Source organism: Carassius carassius, chromosome 40 (assembly GCF_963082965.1).
Source record: "Carassius carassius chromosome 40, fCarCar2.1, whole genome shotgun sequence".
Taxonomy (NCBI): Eukaryota; Metazoa; Chordata; class Actinopteri; order Cypriniformes; family Cyprinidae; genus Carassius; species Carassius carassius.
The window spans coordinates 24,666,425-24,686,528 of record NC_081794.1 but is presented as its reverse complement, the minus strand read 5'-3'; the positions used below and the strand labels follow the sequence as shown (position 1 = coordinate 24,686,528).

Here is a 20,104-nt window from a genome sequence, read left to right as displayed (position 1 = left end):
AGTGCACTTTCACGGGTTTAAGGTTGGAAAAACACGGGTTACGGGTTGCCTGGAACGCGACATCATACTAGACTGAGGCTACCTTTCCTCGACTTCTCCCCAACGTGACGACATCGCTGAGTTGCGTAAAAAAACCGTTAATACCAAAAACTTAAAAAATAGGTCTTTAAGACTATTTTTGAGACATTTTAAAAATGATATACATATCTTGAGTGATTTATGTACCCATTAATCGAAAGTTGTGGTTAACCTGCAACATGGCCTTTAAAACATCACCAAAATTCACAAGTAATCTATGTGACTCCAGTACATCAACTCTCTTGTGAAGTGAGAGAAACATTTAATAAAATAAAAACCTTTTGTTTGTAACAAACAAATCCATCATTTAGACATTTTAACCTTAATCCATCATGTCTGGTCAAAATGTGTGTCCATAATCAATAACACTTCCAAGTTCATCGCCTGTTGTCCTTCCACAACAAAATCCACTGACATATTTGTTTAGAACAATTTTGGGTAGCTTTTGTTTGTAAACATCTGTGCATATTTTGATTTCTTTTGCACTGGAGAAACCTATTTTTTGGATGGAGGACTCATATTTTAACCGGAAGCAGATATACAGTTCTTGACTTTAAAAAATGTTATGGATAGGAGTCATGTGGATTGCTTGTGGATTATTGTGATGTTTTTATAAGCTGTTTTTTATCAGGACTCACATTACACAGTGTAAACATACACTCTTCAAGAAGTGTATGTATATATATATATATATATATATATATAAAATAGGATGCATCAAGACAGTGACACATGATGATAAATGATGGTAAATAAGACTTTGTATATCTTGTATCAAGGCATGAAGCAGAGATTTTAAATATGCACATATTCAACTTGTATGAATGAGATTTGAAAGAGCAAGGGGGAATTAAACAGTAAACAACAATGTGTTTCTGTGCCTTACAAAAAAGCTAACATACAGTATGGCTTAAGAAAATATGGTGGATGAGTCATACAGTATATAGTATTATTTTCAGGTCACCATTCACTTACATTATATTGAAAAGAGCAGCATGTACATTCTAACATTTACTTTACAGTATATTCGATTTTTTTTTTTCATTTTCTTTTGGTGAACCAGTCCTTTAAAGCACTGACAATGTTAACACATTCATATGAGGATAGGGGCTGCATGAATGTAATTACGTGCTAGTTGAAAGCCTTGGCGAGCATTTGTGCATCAGTTTGCCAGACATTGTACCATAGAGCAAATGCTGGGCTCGTTGTTGGCATCCTTTAAACATGATTCTGTCAAAAGAACAACATGGACTCTCATTTTCCTAATGGAGTGAGGTGCACCTAGCATTTTAAAAATACAGAAATCACAATGCATAATGAATGAAAGTGTCTCATCTTTATAGATAGCTAATTAGGACTACTCAAAGTAATAGAACCACAGATGGAAAAATATCTGCTGTTGATGTATGTAAGAGAAGGTGTGGTTTGGTAATAATTCTTGTTAGTGTACAACAAACCGTGATACGTCCAGAAGTCTCAAAGAAATCATCATGACCCTTTTATATCCCACGGACTTGTCATTGCAGACAAATGAGCTGCATCACAGGGTGGATCTTTTGAATAACACTGTTCACAAATCAATTTCAATTTCATCACCAGCTTGACAAGGTGAGATGCATATTGATCATGTAAGACAAAAATTATTCTTTCAGTGCCAGAGACACAGTTACACATTGCACCATTAAGATACAAATGTCCGCTCTGCAGAGAACTGAGAAAATTATGCTGATACAAATGTAACTCCCTGCCACTAAGTGACTACAGGCTCCACCAACTGTTTGCATGCAGTGCCATCTAATGATCACTGCCCAGAATGCAGATTAAACATATATTTTTAGGGACAACATCCATCCATCCGTCCATCTGTCCATCTATCTATCGTTACAAAAAAAATTTTTATATAGAAATGAAATCGAAAGGAAATACACCTACCCGGAGCACTAGACACACTCACTTCATCAGGAGCCCAAATATCTGTGGGGCAGGACATGGCTTCAAGTAGCCTAAAGAAACTAACTATCATCTGTGAAAACAAGAGAACTGAGCCTAAAACTGAATATCCATCACTCCATGGAAACAAGCACTGTGCCTCACCTTAGATAATGCACAGATAATGCCACCAAAGACTCAAAAAATGGAAACGGTCATAAGTTTTAAAAGTAGACCTATTTGATAAATTTACTCATAGTCAAAAAACTACTTTATGCCAATATTCTGTACGATCTACTTAAGCTTACAAATCCTTTGAAAAAAAAAAAGCAGCCCAGATCGATTTTAATTGAGACTTGTTGCTTTTTTTTGTGGTTCAGTGGTTTTTTTCACTGAAAAATCAAATAATCAATTGTCCGGAAACACTTTGTTTTAAACAGCTCACTTATTACGTTTTTGTAACGGAAATAGCAGGACAATAGTAGCAGGCTACCCTACTTAATCAGTAAAAAAAATATGTGTTACTGAAACTTCACTTTTTATCTATAGATAATTTTTCTCCAGGTTTCCAGGTTAAATACATTCGGTATATATATATATATATATATATATATATTAGGGGTGTAACGGTACGTGTATTCGTACCGGACCGTTTCGGTACAGGGCTTTCGGTACGGTGCACGTGTGTACCGAATGACCGAATGCAATATTTTGTGTGCAGAACATACATTTTCGTGTTTCCAAACGAACATATTAAGTGGCGGAACTCTCGGCATTCAGCGCAAATCCCGCCCTGCAGCTGATTCTAAGGCCGGTTGCACTGGCTGCGTGGCGTGAGCGTGCGTTTCTGCTGCGTGTCAGTTGCATGACGGCTGCTTCGCGTTTTCTGTGTCTTTACACACCAGAATCGTGCCTGACGCGGCGCTGGCGCGCGGCTGCTGCTGTAGGTGTCATAGAGGGAGACCGCCGACAGACCATGATGTCTTCACGACAACAATATCTATATTTCATGTTGAGCGTAAATATAAAGCCTACTGATAAAGCACACCGTCAACAGTATTGACGGCAAAATAGACTATGTTTGACAGGTGCAATATGCCAGTGTGTCACCGCCTAATGTTTTAAAAAGGCATCACGCGAGTGTCACTACAACTAGGAAAAAAAAAAAGATTGTAATTCAAACGCAGCTCCCGTCGGCAATTAAACAGACCTTTGCTCTTAATTCCGATCGGTCCAACGCAATAACGAAATCGGAGCAGGTCTAAAAACTGAAACTGTTGATGCTGCATTTTACACTTTGGAAAAGTTACGGCCTACAAGCTGGGATCGGTAATGCTACACTGTAATCATAGTTATTTATTTATATTTTTCATTTTATTTTATTATATGATATTGGTTTGAGACAGAGTATTTTATTTAGTGGAGAACTTTGCAGCAGTATTTTATTTCTTATTCTTTATTTTATATATATTTGATTAAAAAGTATTTTTAAAAAAAAAAAGTGTAAACAAATTGTTAAAAAAAAAGTTTATAGTAATAAACAACCTGCAGTTTAATGTTTGCATTTCTTTCCCTTACTGTACCGAAAATGAACTGAAACGTGACTTTAAAACCAAGGTACCTACCGTGATTTTTGCGTACCGTTACACCCCTTAAACCTTCATATTCATCCGGAAGAAGGAGGCGGGAGCCGTCGGACAATCAAAATGAAGCTTTAATAACAAAACAAACACAAAACAGCGCACCAACCCCTCATGGACGACTGGTGCGCTCAAATAAAACCAAAACACAACTAAAAGCCCAGGCCTGGTCCTCTCTCGTCCTTCACTGTCGTCGCTCCAGTTTTATATCCTTCCATCTCCTACGTGGGACTCGAGACCGGCAGTGGGTCGCAGGTGTCACTGATTTCCCAATCATTGCCGGCCTCCCTCCTTGTTCCCACATCCCTCGGCCCCGCCCCACTCGCCACAACTCTTATCAGCAGGTTTCAGTGGAAAGAATAATGTGAATCATGCACAAGTCGATCACTGAAGCAAATTGTTTTTTGTCAACAACTGTACTCCCATGTATCTTGTATCTTAAAATGACTCCACACTAGGCTACTCCACGAATCTTGTATTTCAAATCAGTGCTTCGGAATGCATCAAACTGGCAAACGTGTCTCACACGGCTCCGGAGGGTGAAGAAAGGCCTTCTGTAGAAACTCGATGCGTTTTTGTAAGAAAAATATCCATATTTAAAGCTTAATAATCGCATGAATCTCTCTTGTGCTCACAGTTAGGACTACATATGAGGTTGGCTTTGCGCACTTCTTTGCTCAGAAGTGACGCACGCGGAAATGCAGTGGAGAGATCAAAACAAAACGGTCATTAATTATAAGTACAAAACGAGTATTTGTAAAGAAGAATGTAGGAGGATGTTGATATAAGGCAAGATGAGGCTGGTTTCCCTTTGCTAAAGTAAGGAAACTTTGCATCTTTTGATCCTGTAAACAAACGTTGCTTTTCACGTGACTGACCAGCGCATGCGCAACGCTGACCTTATATGTCATGCTCTAGGAACTGCTTCTGTGTACAACTGCTGGCGCAAGCTGGTTATTACGTTTTTTTTTCCTTACAAAAATGCATGAGTCGCTACAGGAGGCCTTTGTTCACAACTTTTTATTTTTATTTTATTATTTATTTATATATTTATTTATTTTTATATGGAAGGGCAGTTTTCATTTCACATCTTTTAGACTGAAGCAATGCACATCCGCTGACAGCAATGATAGAGCTTGAAAGCTCAAAGACAATTTTTAATATAACTCAGACTGGATTTATCTTAAAGAAGAAAGTCATATACACCTAGGATGCATTGGGGGTGAGTAAAACGCAGCCTAATTTTTCATTTTTGGGTGAAACTAACCATTTATAAGCACCTCACGTATAAACAGTTTGCATTTATCCAAAGAACCACAAGGTGGAACACTTTCCTGCTAAAAAAATTAAATCTTGTTTTAGGTTACACATTCATGCTTATCTGTTTAATAACCCTTTTAATGAGAATAAATAATTTAGTGCCTGAATAGTCTAACCTGAATTAAGAATACGAGAGAAATAGAGATGAATTAAGAAGAAATATAAAATCCTGATAAATGTCTCAAAGAGCAAACAAACCTGAAACTGAAGTAAAGTTTGGAAGCAACAGGACTAACAAGTTTTGTGATATTCAAGAGGCATGAGGTTGACATATGATGCCACACAATTCTTTAAACATTTCATATAGCTACCCTTCACAGTTTTTTTCTTCTTATTCTTTCTTTTATTTCTTACTTTTGGGTGGAATAAACACATAAACAGCTATTTCAAAATCACATGAAAACTGTTTTGTGATATTGATAACTTCTGTATATTAGAATTTGGAGAGTGGCAGATTAGCCATGTTTATACAAACGGGTATTTCAGTAGTTTTAGTGTGTGTGTGTGGGTGTGTGTTTAAGGCACTGCTGGGTTTACATTTGTTTTGTTTTGTTTTGTTTTACCAGATCCTCAGGCAAAATGTCTGACTGATAATCTGAAGGTTGCAAGTTCACGTCCACAAAAGAGCAAGGCATGAGCATGATTCATCACCATGACTATGTCTGTCATAAATCATAAATGTACGTTTTTCTGTAAATCCAGTCAAGCAATAGAATGACTTTGCTTAATTATGATAAACTGTTGTTTAAGTTTGTGTTCTACAAAATTAATTTATAGTGTTTAAGGATTTAAATGCAGAGTAAAAAAAAAATATATATATATATATATATATATATATCAATTAACTAAATGAAATAAAATATATGTTTTCTTGGCAACTAGCTGAATTGAAATGAGTTACATATTTGGTTTATTTTTAAACTTGACATGAGATGAAGCCTAAATGAACCAATACGTTTAATTACTACTGGCTCATGAATAAAAACACAAAGTGTTTTGAACTCACACATACCAAACAGAAAGCAGTTCAGTCTGTTTATTTAAACATAACATTGTGTATATTCCATCTCATAAGAGTAACGAGACTAGTTACATTTATCAGAATAAACAGTTCAGCAATGTCTGCAAACTGAAATTGTTAACATGAGGTTCAGATTACATACAGCAAAGTGAATATGGCACCAGTGCCGAATTAATCAAACAGAGGTCACAGGGAGAGTCCTTAAAATGATTAGTAGTGGGAAAATTCTAGAACAATACTTATCATAGAAATGAGTAATATCATCAGAGAAGAACACAGACTTGGAGCCCTAGACACCCACACTTGGTTTGAGACCTGCACACCTATGAGGAGGGGATGTAAAATATGATTTGTGATCCATTGCAAACATAAAATATGTCAGATATGCATGAACCACAGACAACACAACTGTTTTATTATTCAAATTCCATAAATCACCTTTGTTACCATCAGACCACATCAAGGGACCCACAGATAAGAAAGTCCTGTCACGGAAGTCCAAAGATCTGACCTCTCTGTGATGGTGTTCAGAGTCACAGTGCTAAAAGTAACAAAAACAGGACATTCAGGTCATATGTCAGTTTATGTCATCAAATAAATGTCACAAACATCATCAGCAGAGGACAGCCACAAATATCTTTAGGGGTAAGTGTACTCCTTAAACATCTGATGTTATGACAGGATTTGCACACTCACAACTGAGCAGTGATTGTCTGTCAGAAGGCAAAGGTGAATAGCGCAGTGCAGGAAAATCTTGGTGGAATTTGAAACAAAGATAAACATGCTGAAGGAGAAACGGCTGGATGTGGAAACACCATTCTGCAGAAGCTCCACTTTGTCATTTGGACTGGGACACCTGAGAATATTCATAATGATAATCATTTAATAAAAAAATGAATCTGAAAATATACCGTAAAACAATAGCAGTGAATCCCGTAAGAGTGATTGCCTCTGTTGTTGTATGCACTTCAGAGTTGTTTAATTTAAATTAATATATTATAGCTTCATTAAAACATTGATTAAGGTTTTCTATATTTAAATTAAGGTTTAAAAGTTTTTTTTATGGGTTTGGCAGTTTGACTTTTTTTTTACTTCAATGTAGTTTATTATAAGTAGAGAAAAATATGGACAATAAAGAAATCAATGTTGTGAAATTTAAAACTGAATAACAAATAAAATAAAAACACATTAACTTTTAATGTTTTACATTTTTACTTTAAATAGAAGTTTTCATGAAAATTTTAAAAACAGTAATTCATGTACACTTTTAAACAAAATGCACTGTTTGCACACCTTACATTAAAGATGCATATATATATATATATATATATATATATATATATATATATATATATATATATATATATACAGTTAAATAGAATTTGACATTAAATAAAATTTCATTAAGTTTTCAATTAAACTAAATTAACACACAGCTTACATGTTAGTGATGAGGTCCCAGCGGAGAGGGTAATGAGGATCGTTCACTGGTGTAGCCCAACATGTGTCAATCACTGAAGCAAACTGATGGCTGTCGACTCCATCAACACGAACTTCCACAAAAATCTGTTCTTTCAGTTCTGCATTCAAACTACCAGCGAAGGGGTGGGAGAATTCAGCATCCTGATATGGAATCATCCTGACCCGATATGTCCCTTGACCAGCAGGAAGGTTCATGTGCACAGCACTGTTGAAATAACAGACAAATAATCCAGCAATTTAAAGACAATTCAAAGGAATATTTACAATGTATTTGTTCTTCATAACAGGTGGGTCCCACCTCTCCAGAGGGTTGATGTTCATGGAGATGGTTTGGGTTTGTAAGTAAACACAGCTAAAAGGAAGCTTGAGAATGATTTCCCTGCTGATGAGATGTCCAGCTGAGTTTGTCTCTCCCACAATAAAGTTCTTATAGATGAAATGGGTGCCATTGGCCTGTAGGGACATATTGAATATTTGTATTTTAAAGGACTTTTTAAAACATGATTTACAAAATAAAAAAATTTGTTGTTCTTTTTGACTCTTTAGGGGTGTACATAATGAATCCTACCACAAGATTTGTGCCACAGATGTGGTCATTGTTGTCAAAATAGAACTCCACTCTGCCATTCTGGACTGTTCCTCTGCAGCTGGGGTCATTGAGGTGTAAGATGTCGGAAGGAAAACCAGCCTCAAAAAGCTGACAGCGAGACAGAGACATGGAGCCAGAGCTGCTTTCACAAGTTTCAATGAAATCTGAAAGAGAATGCATCCAAGAGAATGTCAAAAACAAAAATACTGTATAATCACTGAAACAACATTGAAATGTAGTTGTAGAATGAGTCCAACCAAAGGAGTCATGCTGAGATCTGTGATTGTTTTCCATGCAGGAACAGCCATAAACACCATGTTTCTCTTCACACCGTTCAATCTCAGTGCAGTTGAGCTCTTGACAGGGGTCTCCTTCACAGGAGAGAACAACAACATTGAATAATGACCAAAGTTGGAGCAAACTTCAAGTTTGTTTAGAAGTGTTTAAGGTTATGTCTCCATAATTTAGCCATACTTTTGTGAGAACGTGTCATATAGCCACACAAATGTTCTGCAGCAATTGAAATAGTCCTACATCCGACAGATGTTTCACAAGCATTTACAGTTTATAGTACCATCACAAGCTAAAAACATATGACATGAAATACTTTACCACCAGATTCTGTGAGGGGGATTGCCTCCGTTGCTGTTGTGTACACTGATGTCTGGGTAAGGTCTGGGACAAATAATTATACAGTAATGTCAATCTTTTTAAAATTATTATTATTATTAATATTATATTAATAATATTATTACAAAAATTTTATACTTGTCTTTAAAAAGCAGGATCAAATATACATAAGCCAGAAATGATAACATGCACAAAGTAACAGATGTTACTTTAGTACCTTCTTAGTTTTAAATAAAATTTTATACACTTCAGAATTTACAATATTGGTCAGAACAATGGACTGATATTAATTGTTTATATTTTGGTGTTTACTGAATTCTTGTGTGTCTAATAATTGTTTTACTGTACAAGTCAGCGTTTCTATTGTTAACTAATTGTTACAGTATTTTCATTAATTTAAATTAAATGGAATATAACTATAATATAAATAGTTAAAAACTAACAGTACTATATATATATTTATTTATTTATATACAGTATATAGTAATGTTAGTACTTCAACTTCTATATAAATATATATATATATATATATATAAACAACTAAAATGTCAAAAAAATGACAAAAATACATAAAATGTCTAAAACTAAAAATATATAACAACAATAATAATTAATTATTTATTGAGCAAATCAGCATATCAAAATCATTTCTGCAGGAGGATATGACACTGATGACTGGAGTAATAACTGCTGAAAATGTAGCTTTGTTCACAGGAATAAATTGTATTTTCAAAATATTTAATTTAATTATTTCAAAATCTATTTTCAATTAATAAATGGGCAGGAAGCATATTGATGATACAATTTCGATTACATTTTTTAAGATTACTGAGCATCTTGACTTGAATTTTTGAGTTTTCCATAATTTAAGATGAAATACATCCACTTAAATAAATGGACTGTTAATACAGCAAAACTAATTAGAGGTTATATTGAGCATTTTGTGAATCCAAAACCCTTATACAGTACCTTGAGCAGCATTTTTTTTTTTTTTTGAAAGAATATATATTTACTTAAAGGGGAAGAACTGAAGGATTATAATTCATGACGAAACAGACCCCAAGTATAACGATTAACCTACCCGATGTTTGTCCTCCGATTCTATCACCTGATGAATACCAAAGCATCTTGTCAATTCACTTATTTAATTGTGCAACTAATTCTTGGCCATAGGCTGGCATCTTTTATAAATGTAAAACTTACCATTTTTCAGCAGTAGTGACACACTGAATAAGATTAGAAACCTCATTTTTGCATTGAGGTTGTACGTCTAGATGGCGTAAAACTGATCTGAAAAAAAAAAATTAATCTAATCCTGTCAAACAAATCATGTGCATATCTGCAAAACCTTACTTATACTATCTCTATCATAAAATAGTCATATATTACATAGTGTGGTCTATTGCATACAGCGCATAGAAATGTTTCCTCTCAGCTACAATAAAAACTAGTAGTATTGATCTGATAGTATTGATAAAAGTAATAGTATCATAGTACCGAGACACTGATTATATTACTTATGATGAATTTATAAAATATCTACAATGAACTTATAAAATATGCCAATATTATAATTATTTTTATAATTTTATTATTCTGCCAAATGTTGTGCTATTTAGAAAATGATTTCTAAACACAGACAAGATTAGGTAACACTTTATTTTGATGGTCCCTTTTGAACATTCTGTTGATAATAAGTCATGTTGCAGCTACATGTCAACTAACTCTCATTAAAATATTAGTAAATTGTCTGCTTCATTTCTGCTAACTGTGTATTGTGCTGGCCAAAAGACATTCTACTGACCATTAGTAACTTTGCAAGTACATGTCAACTTAACCCTAACCCTACCATGTCTACTAATACTCAGTAGAGTTAGTAGATATGTAGGTGCAACATTACTTCTAGTCAACAAGAATGTGTTAAAAGGATCATCAAAATAAAGTGAAACCCAGGATTTTATTCTTCTTTTAAAATCAACATCGTCAATGCATCAGTAATGGAATTTGCCGAATAATTCCTCGATATACAAGGATTAAACTAAAGGGAAAAAAACAATATCAGAAAACCGTTGCTGTATAATAATTTATATCAAAAGATGACTGAAAGAATGAGTGGAGTCAGATGAGATGAACTTTACCTGAGATGAAATGAAGCTGCAGAGTATTTTAGAGTGTTTGTCTCTTCAACAGTTCAAACTAAATACAGTGATGTTGAACTGCAGGTTGTAGATTCTTATAATCTTTAAATGGTAGGCGGAACATGGTTGGACCTAGGAGTTAATCTATTTTTTTTTCTAACAATACTTCAAAACAAAATTTTGTTGTTTTTTTCTTCATATCTTAGGCATACCATAAATTCTCCCCACCCAACAGCAGATTATGGTATGGTTTGGTATGTGTTTCTTCAGTCGACCAATTAACCTTTCTGAGTTTAGAAAATTGTGACTTTTGACATTTTAAAGTAGAATGACGCATATGTACACTGTGCTTAATGCAAGAGTATGCTTGATCACTTTGTTTGTGAATTCGATTGTTGTTGTTGTTTCCTCAGACATGCAGTGCTGGTATAAGACACTTCATTTCACAGTCTAGCTGGTGTTTTTCTTTTATCCTAACAACAGGCATGTATAGTTTCTACAGAGGCCTATTTATCTCATACAACAAGTGTGTTTGCAGCAGTTTTTTGTTTTTTTGTTTTTTATGGCAGTGCTGCAGTTTAGATTGAAATAGTTTGATTTATTGAGCAAACTTTTTTAAAAGCAAATAAATGAGAAAATCACATACAATCTAACGTGTCAGGAGCTAACAGTATTCATCAGTACACATTTCTAACTTTAATGTGTAAGCGAGAATAGCAAGAAGGTCCCTTTCAATATTTGTTCCCTTGCATTTAAACTGCCAAATTTGTAAAGAATAAGATTTGTAAATACTTTATGTTAGTACTAACAAATGAGTCTGCTAAATGATTAAATCATTATAATGATTAATTCTAAATTCATCAATTTTAAGGTTTGTTATGTACAGTGCTTTTTTGAGAAAAAATCCTAATATACATGAAATCAGTGAAAACGTGTTTGTATCAGTAAAGAATGAAGAGAAACCAGTCATCTGTTAACACAATTATCTGCAAAACAGCCGTCGACCCATAAAATGTCTGTGTATAGCTGATTTGGTTTGAGATGGTTTATTATAGGATGAAGCCTAAGCCTGACTCAGTACAGAAAATAGCTGAACTAACTACATTGTAACAAACAATAGTAAAAACAAAATCACACACACAGAAATGAAAAATATGTCCCCAAAACACAGAGAAAATCTGTTTATTGTGATTTTTTTTTTATGACGTTATTCAATATGCTTTATTCTAACAATAATAATAAGACTGTTTGATTTAGAAAACATTTTCAACATTCACCCAAAGGTCACATTTATAGAAAGCTTGTAACAGTCTGGCATCAGCGTCACATTCATCGAGAAAGAGATAATAAAAATATATTTAAGAACAGATGTGTTAAAACATTAGGTTGATTGTCAGTGGAAATATTCTAGAAGATAATCAGAAGACTCATCAGCGAAATAAGTGATATAGTCAGAGAACCCAAAAGAGATGGAGCCCTGGATGCTAGCACTTGGCGTGGCATCGGTGTATCTGTGAACAGAAAGGACACAGCAGTCAGTTGATTGCAGCACTTTACGAGTATATATATATATATATTTTTTTTTTTAACACACTTTTTACTTTTTTAATCATTCTTATGCATTCACTTTGTTCCAGACCAGAGTATGTGAAGCTTGTGGGACTACAACACTTTTTTGTGTGATATTGATTGCTGAATTAAAATATTCATAAAGAGTATATCTCTTGTTGTTGTTTTGTTTCATAAGTTACCTTTGTTACTGTCAGACCATATCAATGGACCAAGGGATATGGAATTACTGTCATGAAAATCCACAGATCTGCCCACTCTATGGTGTTCAGAGTCACAGTGCTGAAAGACAGATGAAAATACAACCAATTTGTATTATTTTAAGTTATCATCAGTTGGTTAAGCCAAAGGGGTTGAGGTTTTTCTAGTCAGCATGACCCCCTCTGCTCCTACTGGTGGTTTATAGCAGTTGGAAACAAAATAGCATATTTCTCCATTGACTGTCACTCAAAAGTATCTTTTTTAGGTATTTACTTAAAGAAAATTGACAACACTTACTAATAGTGACAATAATGTCCAAGTCCATAAGAAAAAAAAAATCTGCAAGGTTTAATTACTTATTCATTTGTTCACTCACCACTGAGCAGTGATTGTCTGTCAGAAGGCAAAGGTGAATAGCGCAGTGCACGTAAACCTTGGTGGAGTCTGCAGTGAAGATAAACATCTCGAAGGAGAAACGGCTGGATGTAGAAACACCATTTTGCAGCAACTGCACTGTATCATCATTAGGATTGGGACACCTGAGCATTTTGGAAAAGGATAATAAAGATATTATAAAGATATTTATATTATACAAAATGGTTGTACAATCAGGGTTTGGAAAGATATGAGGGCAAATAATGAACAATTTCTTTATTTGGTTTGTGCTAAGTAAAGAGAAACAATCAAACAAAAACATGGACTTGCCTGTCAACTATTAGGTCCCAGCGGAGAGGGTAATGAGGATCGTTCACTGGTGTAGCCCAACATGTGTCAATCACTGAAGCAAACTGATGGCTGTCGACTCCATCAACACGAACTTCCACAAAAATCCGCTTGCTCAGCTCTGCATTCACACTACCAGCGAAGGGGTGGGAGAATTCAGCATCCTGATATGGAATCATCCTGACCCGATATGTCCCTTGACCAGCAGGAAGGTTCACGTGCACAGAGCTGATGAAATTTAACATGATATGTATCAACTACAAATAACTATTAATAGTTAATTCCATAAGTTGGCTAAAGTCAGTGTGCCTCACCTCTCCAGAGGGTTGATGTCCATGGAAAGTGTTTGGGTTTGTGAGTAAACACAGCTGAAAGAAAGCTTCAGAATTCTCTTCCTGCTGATGAGATGCCCAACTAAGTTTGGCTCCCCCACAATAAAGTTCTCATAGATGAAGTGGGTGCCATTGGCCTGTATGGAAATATATATTTTTTTAATATTTGTACCTTGAGGGACCTTTTAAAGAAATATATATATATATATATATATATATATATATATATATATATATATATATATATATATATATAATTTTATAAATATATATTTAAAGCATTTGTAGTTAATGTACATAATGAATCCTACCACAAGATTTGTGCCACAGATGTGGTCATTGTTGTCAAAATAGAACTCCACTCTGCCATTCTGGACTGTTCCTCTGCAGCTGGGGTCATTGAGGTGTAAGATGTCGGAAGGAAAACCAGCCTCAAAAAGCTGACAGCGAGACAGAGACATGGAGCCAGAGCTGCTTTCACAAGTTTCAGTGAAATCTGAAAGAGAATGCATCCAAGGGAATGTCAAAAACAAAAATACTGTATAATCACTGAAACAACATTGAAATGTAGTTGTAGAATGAGTCCAACCAAAGGAGTCATGCTGAGATCTGTGATTGTTTTCCATGCAGGAACAGCCATAAACACCATGTTTCTCTTCACACCGTTCAATCTCAGTGCAGCTGAGCTCTTGACAGGGGTGTCCTTCACAGAAGAGAAGAACAACAGGATTAATGACATAAGTTGAGGCATTGATAAAACACATATTAATATTATTACATAACATTTTGTTAAGATAATATCATGGCTTCCTTTGAAATAAAACAATCTTTGCGATAACAGATTGAGCAATAGGACTTTTTGTTTTACTGAACTAACTCAAAAAAGTAGTTAAAACAGACCTACAGTATGGAATTTTATAAGTAAACCATCAAAAACACCATTAATGATATCAGTTCACATTACATCTTTTAATTCAATGTGTCATTCAAATATGTGTTGTTGTTGTTTTCTTGATTGATTGATTAAAAAAAATACTTGAGGGAATGGTTGATCTGGTGGTGGTCATGTAGGTGGTGTAGGTGTTCTCTTCTGTAGATACAGAGAAACAAATGCAACAGTGAAAAGGGAGGCAACATAGTTCTAGAGTTCTAAACCAAGTCAGTCACCTCTGAGACAAATCGTAAAATTACAAGAAGTATATAGAAAATACCTGAGGGAAGGGTTGATGAGGTGGTGATAATGTGTGTAGTGCTCTCTTCTGTAAAGAGAAAAATACATATTAATTAAAATATCATCCACCTTTTCAGCAGCTTTGGCTCTGGAAGTAGCTTTTCTAATCATTGCCTCCATGAGGATTTGAAACATCTGAGACAAATTACAAAAAACATTATAAAATACTTGAGTGAATAACTGATTTGGTGGTGGTCATGTGTGAAGGGTTGTCTTCAGAGAAGGATAAAATTAAATAGCACGTTCTATCAACTTGTTCAGTGGTCTTGGTTCTGTTAGGGTTTTACCTATTCATTTTCCCCACAGGAACTCAACAATATTTTCTTGGTGGGTAAACACAAACATTTAGGTGATGCAAAGAGATATCAAAAAAGGTTTACTGACCATAACAGCCACGAAGTCCATTTCTGACTGTACACTCCATTGTTGGTGGGCATGATGAATAAGAGCAGCGCAAATCATTTGGCGCAAAACATTCACAGAGTTGGGAACATTCTTCATCTTGGAATTGCTCACCAACCTAAGAAATTATACCACAAAACAATCAACTTTAAACTTCCAAAACAGTGTATATATGAGTTGTTTTAGAATTGATATACTACATACAAGGCTCTGATATCTTATAGAAGAAATTGAATAAAGATTTGTCAAAAGAGAGCTTCAGTCTTTACATTAAAGTAGAATCCGTAATGCGAGCATCCACACTGCTCCACTGACACACAGAGTCCTCCACTCCTCACCAACCCATCATCACAGAAGCATCCCTCGGAGCATGTGTGTTCACAACTAGCATCAATGTTGCTGGAGCAAGTATGACCACAGTCTGTGCCACACAACTCATAGTGGCTGTTCTCTGGGCAAGTTATGACTGGAAATGTAAGAATACAGCATGTATTTATGTCAAGCATCTCTTAAAGGTTTCCAAGTTAATTACACATTAACAGAAATAACAAAAAATGATCTCACTTACCACATGATGCGATTTCTCTCCAGGGATAGATAACGGCATTGTTTGATTGACAGGCAATCGCATAGGTTTGGATTGAGCGACACAGGACATCATTACGGTTTCCAGAAAGGCACACATCGAACACACAGTCTTCAAAGTAGGCTTGAGGATCTACATAAACATGGCAGAAACTAAAGGGGCCTTGACTGGACCTGATGATGTCACACACAGAACGGGCAGTTGTCTGATCCTGGCACAAAGGACAATTGTTTCCACACCCATCATTGCATGGCAGCTCATCTTCGACCTTCCAACTTGCTCCAAACTGGTCTGCTGAGCGCACCAGAGCACCTGAAGGAGTCATGAAGTCATCATTACTCTGGCCGTTGAAGTTGCCACAGATGCCACACGTAACCCCACTGTAGTTCGCTGGTATGATGATGTTCAATGTCCACGAACCCCCATAACTCACGCTCAAACCAAAGTTAGTTGATACAAATATGTACTGTGCACTGGAGTACACAGAAACCCGTCCAGAGTCAAGCAGGATTGGGAGGTTTCTGGTCTCTCCATCAACCTGATTGGAGAGTGGAACTGTTCTAAGAATGCATTTTCTGTATATCATGGCCTCATAACTACAATACTACATCATTATATTATCTATGAAGTCAAATTACAGTGTGTGATGTGTGGTTACCTCAACAGTAGAATGACCGTTCATGTCTTGTGACATGTGCACAAGATGCCCAGAGACATTGACAAAAACTTCTACAGTAATTGCTACTGAGAGTCCATGCCATGCCTCATTCCTTGCATCCACCTGGAAGTGTGGAAGGCCAGTAGTGTCATTACATACTGTGGCTAGCACATAGCGGCATGTGCCCTGGAAGTCAAAGTAGGTTCCATCAAAAGACACGTAGTGGGGGTCTCCTGAAGCAGAGCAACGAGCATGTGGCCGAGGATGGCAGCCGTACTCGCCATCCAAAACATGGCAGACCTCCCCCTCACTGCAAGAAGATTGTGTGCAATGAACATTTCCAGTGATTCCATCACAAACACAGAAGTACTGGCACTCTTCACCATGCCAGAATGTCTCTCCAGCCTGCCGATAATGCTCAGAGTGGTAGCAACCACAACCCACGGGAGGCACACAGTGATCTCCATTCAACACATTTCCATCATTGCACTGGCATCCCTCCTGGCACTGCAATGTGCACTGAAATGGGAACGAGAGGCTGGGACAGGAAGCAGGACAGGATGTGCCACACACTTCATAATGAGTATTAGCTGGACAGCTTGGATCTGGAATTACAAAAGTGTAATGACAAAAGGAGAACATTTTAGCCTAATGAAATAAAATTTTAGGTCAGCAGGTACAAAACTAGATGCTTACCACAGTGGGTGCCAGTCCTCCACTCTTCTACTGCAATGCCATTCTGTTGGCAAAGTAGCATGTAACCTCGCAGGGCCTCACATAGAGCCTCTCTGGCACCTTGTGTCTGCTCCAGCAGCTGAACGCAATCTGCAATGCGTTGCTGAGGATCTATTGCTCTGCTGCACTCAGCAAATGGTCCATTATACGTGGACATGATGCTACAATGTTCAGTGAACTGACTGCTGTTCTGATAATGTCCTGGTTCCCAGCTGTCATTTGGGTCTTCACAGTGGGCTGATAGGGAACCATCACGCCAGCTGTCCGCAAAAAGCTGAGTGTCATTTAACAGAACTGCATCTGGAGTGTAAAACTCATCAGCAATTTCTCCATTGAAGTTCCCACACAGACCTCCAAGTGTGCCACTATATGTGCTTGGTGCCGTAATTCGGACAATGTGTGGCCAGTCAGCTCTTACAGTCACCCCAAAGTTTGTTTCCAAAACAAAACCCCTCACACTGCTGTGATAAATGTGGATTTGACCAGAGCCTACATTGACAGGCAGACCAACCATCTGTCCATCCACCTGAAGAGAGTGATAAACGGTTTCAGAAGATTTTTCCATCTAGCATATGAATTTGAAAAATAATGTAATTATGCTCTTGAATGGAGTAAAAGCTTAGTGATTTAATATTTTGTCTAACCTTTACATTGCTTCCCTCTCCCATTTCGATGGAGACCTGAATTCCTTCTGCCTCAAACTTCAGGAACCTGGAAAAGTCTTGAAGGCCTCTGGGTACTTTCTCCACCGTCAAGACAAAGTGTGGTAGCGGGGAGGGTCCCATCACCCTAGCAAGGGTCAGTCCGCATGCTCCGGGGTATCTGAAACTTAGTCCATCGAAGGTGTGATATGACCCGAGGTCTTCAACTGAGCAGGTAGCATAGCCGGTGGGTCTGCAGCCTCTCACACCATCATGGACTCTACACACCTCTGCTGGACCACACTGGTGCTGATGGCAGGTCATCGACATGCTGCTGCACACACATTGTCTCCCACAGTCACCATCCAACACCACTGACTGTCCTTCTGTGTAATAGAAACCCTCAAAACTGCAGCCACAGTTTGCTTCAGGCACACACGCTCCAGCACTCAGGATGTACCCAGGATCACAGATACAGCTTTCCTGACTGGGCAAGGGACAATTCATTGGGGCAGATGGATAACTGCAAGTTGCAGGACAGCCTGTTCCTTGAGGCTCAAAATGACTGTGTTCAGGGCATTGAATTTCTGAAAATACAGAAAGAAAGTAAAGAATGTGCATAAATTATTGTCATTATTGTCAGTTTGGACTGAGATCTAATTTGCTCTATTGAAATCATTCGTTACGAAACAATGCCTACCACAGAAGCCCTGCTGTCTCCATTGACCAAGTTGTACACCCTGCTGTTGGCACTGAGTAGCGTACACATTGAGAGCCTGGCACAGAATGGGCTGGTACCCTCCTCCCAAGCAAAGGTCATACACACAGTTCTCTTTGTAGGTCTGTGGCGCATGCACAGAGTGGCAATTGGCAAAAGGGCCAAAAACATCTTCCAGGATTCCACAGTGGTTGCTGTCACTGTATAAAGCCATTTCATCTGAGGTACAAACAGCACAAGCAAGACCTGTGCACCTGACATTATGACACTCAGGATCTGTGTCACTGTCTACTTTCCAACTATTGGCAAAGTCCACATCTGAGCTCAAGACTTCACCACTGGGTGAACGGAAATCATCTTCAGGATGCAGGTTAAAGTTTCCACACAGACCACATGTGGAATTAAAATAGTCATGTGGTACAGAGATGCTGACGTAGCTGTACGCATCATAAGTAACAACCAGACCAAAGTCTGTGCTGATGGCCATGGAAAAACCTGACTGATAAACCTGGATGGAGCCATTGTGAAGGGTGAATGGTGTTGCTGCAAAGCTTCCATTAACCTGGACAATGTTGGAAAAAGAGGAAATTAGGAAAATGAACAGCATTCAAGAGAGAATTAAAGCAGTACAGTCACACTGACCCTTGCTTCATAATAGTGATCCTTGACCAGTTCAATTACTTCATCGTAGACAAACACTCTGACCATTCGTGTCCATGACACATGCAAGCTGCCCCGATGCTCATTTTTGCCTTCAATGCGATAGTATGGCAAACTGTTGCCACAAGCCTAAAAGTGTTAATGATTAACAACTGATTCATTCTCATTATATAATAAACAGTACAATAAAGCATGGGTAGCCAACAATGCTAATGGAGAGCTGTCTTGGAGAGTTAGCTCTCCAGCTCTCACAGCTGGCTAACCCTGCATTGGAGTAAGACCTACCTCAGATAGAACATAAGTGCAGGTCCCTTGAAAGTGAAAAACCTGATAGTCAAAAGTGTAGTAGTGAGGATCACCAGAGATGGTACAGGTTTGCCGCTGAATGGTCTGGCAAGAGTATTGGAAGGCTGCTGGACGACAGGCTTGGGAGTAACTGCAGGGCTCATTGGTACACTGGAGGCCGCTTCTGGTGCAGGTGCATCTCTGCTGGCAGTTTGCATCGCTCCAGAAAGAGTCTCCGAGCTGCACTGGAACACCTACAAAACAGCAGTTGCACATGGCTTTCAACTTGAAATTACTGAATGTTTAGGGAATAAAAAGTATAGACCAGGAGAACAGAAAAATGTTACCATTAAACTGACAACCCCGTGATCCATGATCTGTCCTGAAAGCCCATCTGCCTGGAACATTGACATTGCTGCTGTATGTCAAGTTTGTGATGTTATCCGAGAATGATCCAGGAATTGAGAAATGGTATCTGGAGTTGATGGTGTCATAACCAGCCTGTGATAAATTATGATAAAACATTTTCAAAATCT

At 37.2% G+C, this 20,104-nt stretch overlaps 2 protein-coding genes across 2 annotated transcripts in view; both read right to left on the bottom strand.

The window, feature by feature from the left end:
- Window positions 1-5,995: 5,995 nt before the first annotated feature.
- Window positions 5,996-20,104, bottom strand: part of LOC132121893 (IgGFc-binding protein) — a 30,790-nt gene continuing 16,681 nt past the window's right edge. Inside the window, 27 exon segments of the mRNA XM_059531628.1 lie at window positions 5,996-6,311; window positions 6,427-6,529; window positions 6,685-6,844; window positions 7,430-7,675; window positions 7,769-7,923; window positions 8,039-8,223; window positions 8,317-8,430; window positions 8,672-8,734; window positions 9,771-9,797; window positions 9,893-9,959; window positions 12,974-13,136; window positions 13,303-13,548; window positions 13,635-13,789; window positions 13,964-14,148; window positions 14,299-14,355; window positions 14,689-14,742; window positions 14,864-14,911; window positions 15,268-15,403; window positions 15,555-15,751; window positions 15,854-16,409; window positions 16,530-17,134; window positions 17,226-17,790; window positions 17,909-18,492; window positions 18,606-19,185; window positions 19,266-19,412; window positions 19,569-19,822; window positions 19,916-20,069. Of these exon segments, the coding sequence (XP_059387611.1) occupies window positions 6,199-6,311; window positions 6,427-6,529; window positions 6,685-6,844; window positions 7,430-7,675; window positions 7,769-7,923; window positions 8,039-8,223; window positions 8,317-8,430; window positions 8,672-8,734; window positions 9,771-9,797; window positions 9,893-9,959; window positions 12,974-13,136; window positions 13,303-13,548; window positions 13,635-13,789; window positions 13,964-14,148; window positions 14,299-14,355; window positions 14,689-14,742; window positions 14,864-14,911; window positions 15,268-15,403; window positions 15,555-15,751; window positions 15,854-16,409; window positions 16,530-17,134; window positions 17,226-17,790; window positions 17,909-18,492; window positions 18,606-19,185; window positions 19,266-19,412; window positions 19,569-19,822; window positions 19,916-20,069 (5,919 nt within the window). The 3' untranslated portion in view covers window positions 5,996-6,198.
- Window positions 11,691-14,724, bottom strand: LOC132122462 (uromodulin-like). The gene is made up of 8 exons (XM_059532747.1): window positions 14,689-14,724; window positions 14,242-14,355; window positions 13,964-14,148; window positions 13,635-13,789; window positions 13,303-13,548; window positions 12,974-13,136; window positions 12,579-12,678; window positions 11,691-12,338 (listed from the first exon to the last, which is right to left on the bottom strand). Exons 1-8 carry the CDS (start codon window positions 14,717-14,719, stop codon window positions 12,235-12,237), a joined length of 1,098 nt encoding a protein of 365 aa, XP_059388730.1. The 5' UTR covers window positions 14,720-14,724; the 3' UTR covers window positions 11,691-12,234.

Excerpts from the sequence above, each read along its gene's own strand:
- LOC132122462 (XM_059532747.1), bottom strand. The coding sequence starts at position 14,719 with ATGACCACCACCAGATCAACCATTCCCTCAA. Across the intron at positions 14,356-14,688 it reads CAGATCAACCATTCCCTCAA|GACACCCCTGTCAAGAGCTC; the intron begins GTATTTTTTTTA and ends TCTTCTGTGAAG. Across the intron at positions 14,149-14,241 it reads ATCTCAGCATGACTCCTTTG|ATTTCACTGAAACTTGTGAA; the intron begins GTTGGACTCATT and ends ATTCTCTTTCAG.